We start from the raw sequence: 720 nt of genomic DNA, 5'->3' as shown, positions 1-720 counted from the left end.
TCTCGTGAAACTAGTTTATTATAAATGACTTTGGCAAACTTACCCTTTGATCGTAGTTCTTTTGCTTCTATAAAAAGTCTCTTTCTTGTTTCATTCGTTCGCTCGCTAAAATCTTCGTTTATGTATAGGTGTTGATTCCATAATTTTATCTTCACGTAGTTTTCCAGTATCATGCTTTTGTCTTTGTAGTTCAAAAACTTAACGATAATAGTTCTGCTTTTTTCATCAGTCCGATTCTTTCCAACTCTATGTGCTCTCTCAATGCTAAAGTCAGTTGCAAAACCAAGTTTAGACCTCAAAAACTCCTGAACTTTTTTTTCACTTTGTTCCCAAGTTTCATTTATGCTTTCATCAATACCATTTATTCTGAGGTTATTTCGGCGACTTCGATCCTCAAGCTCCGCCATCTTATCTTTAATAATATCTTCTCGAGACAAGTTGCTTGCTTTGGTATCATACAAAAATTTTCTTACAAAAAATATTAAAAAGCTAAAAATAAAGTAAAAAACAGAATACTAAATATAAGTTTTTTCTTTGTCAACCAGCTCAGTAGAGTGTCTTTCCTTCGCATGACATCTTATATCAACAAGTTTCAAATTTTCAGATGTAAACAGAAGACTATAAAAATAGTTGACGTTGACTTGCTTACCCGGAGGACATTCCTTGATTGCCTTTACTGATTGAGGTAGAAATTCGCGAGACTTCTCAACTCTAAATGTC

General features: G+C 33.3%; 1 protein-coding gene across 1 annotated transcript in view; it reads right to left on the bottom strand.

Annotated features, from left to right (window-relative positions):
* Positions 1–490: 490 nt before the first annotated feature.
* LOC136074919 (DNA fragmentation factor subunit beta-like) overlaps positions 491–720 on the bottom strand; it is a 17,294-nt gene continuing 17,064 nt past the window's right edge. The window contains exon 3 of the mRNA XM_065787129.1: positions 491–711. Coding sequence (XP_065643201.1) covers positions 516–711 — 196 coding nt within the window. The 3' untranslated portion in view covers positions 491–515. The remainder of the gene's footprint in view (positions 712–720) is intronic.

Source organism: Hydra vulgaris, chromosome 01 (assembly GCF_038396675.1).
Source record: "Hydra vulgaris chromosome 01, alternate assembly HydraT2T_AEP".
In the NCBI taxonomy this organism is placed as follows: domain Eukaryota; kingdom Metazoa; phylum Cnidaria; class Hydrozoa; order Anthoathecata; family Hydridae; genus Hydra; species Hydra vulgaris.
Note: the sequence above shows the minus strand (reverse complement) of the source record. Positions and strands in the feature narration are given on the sequence as shown.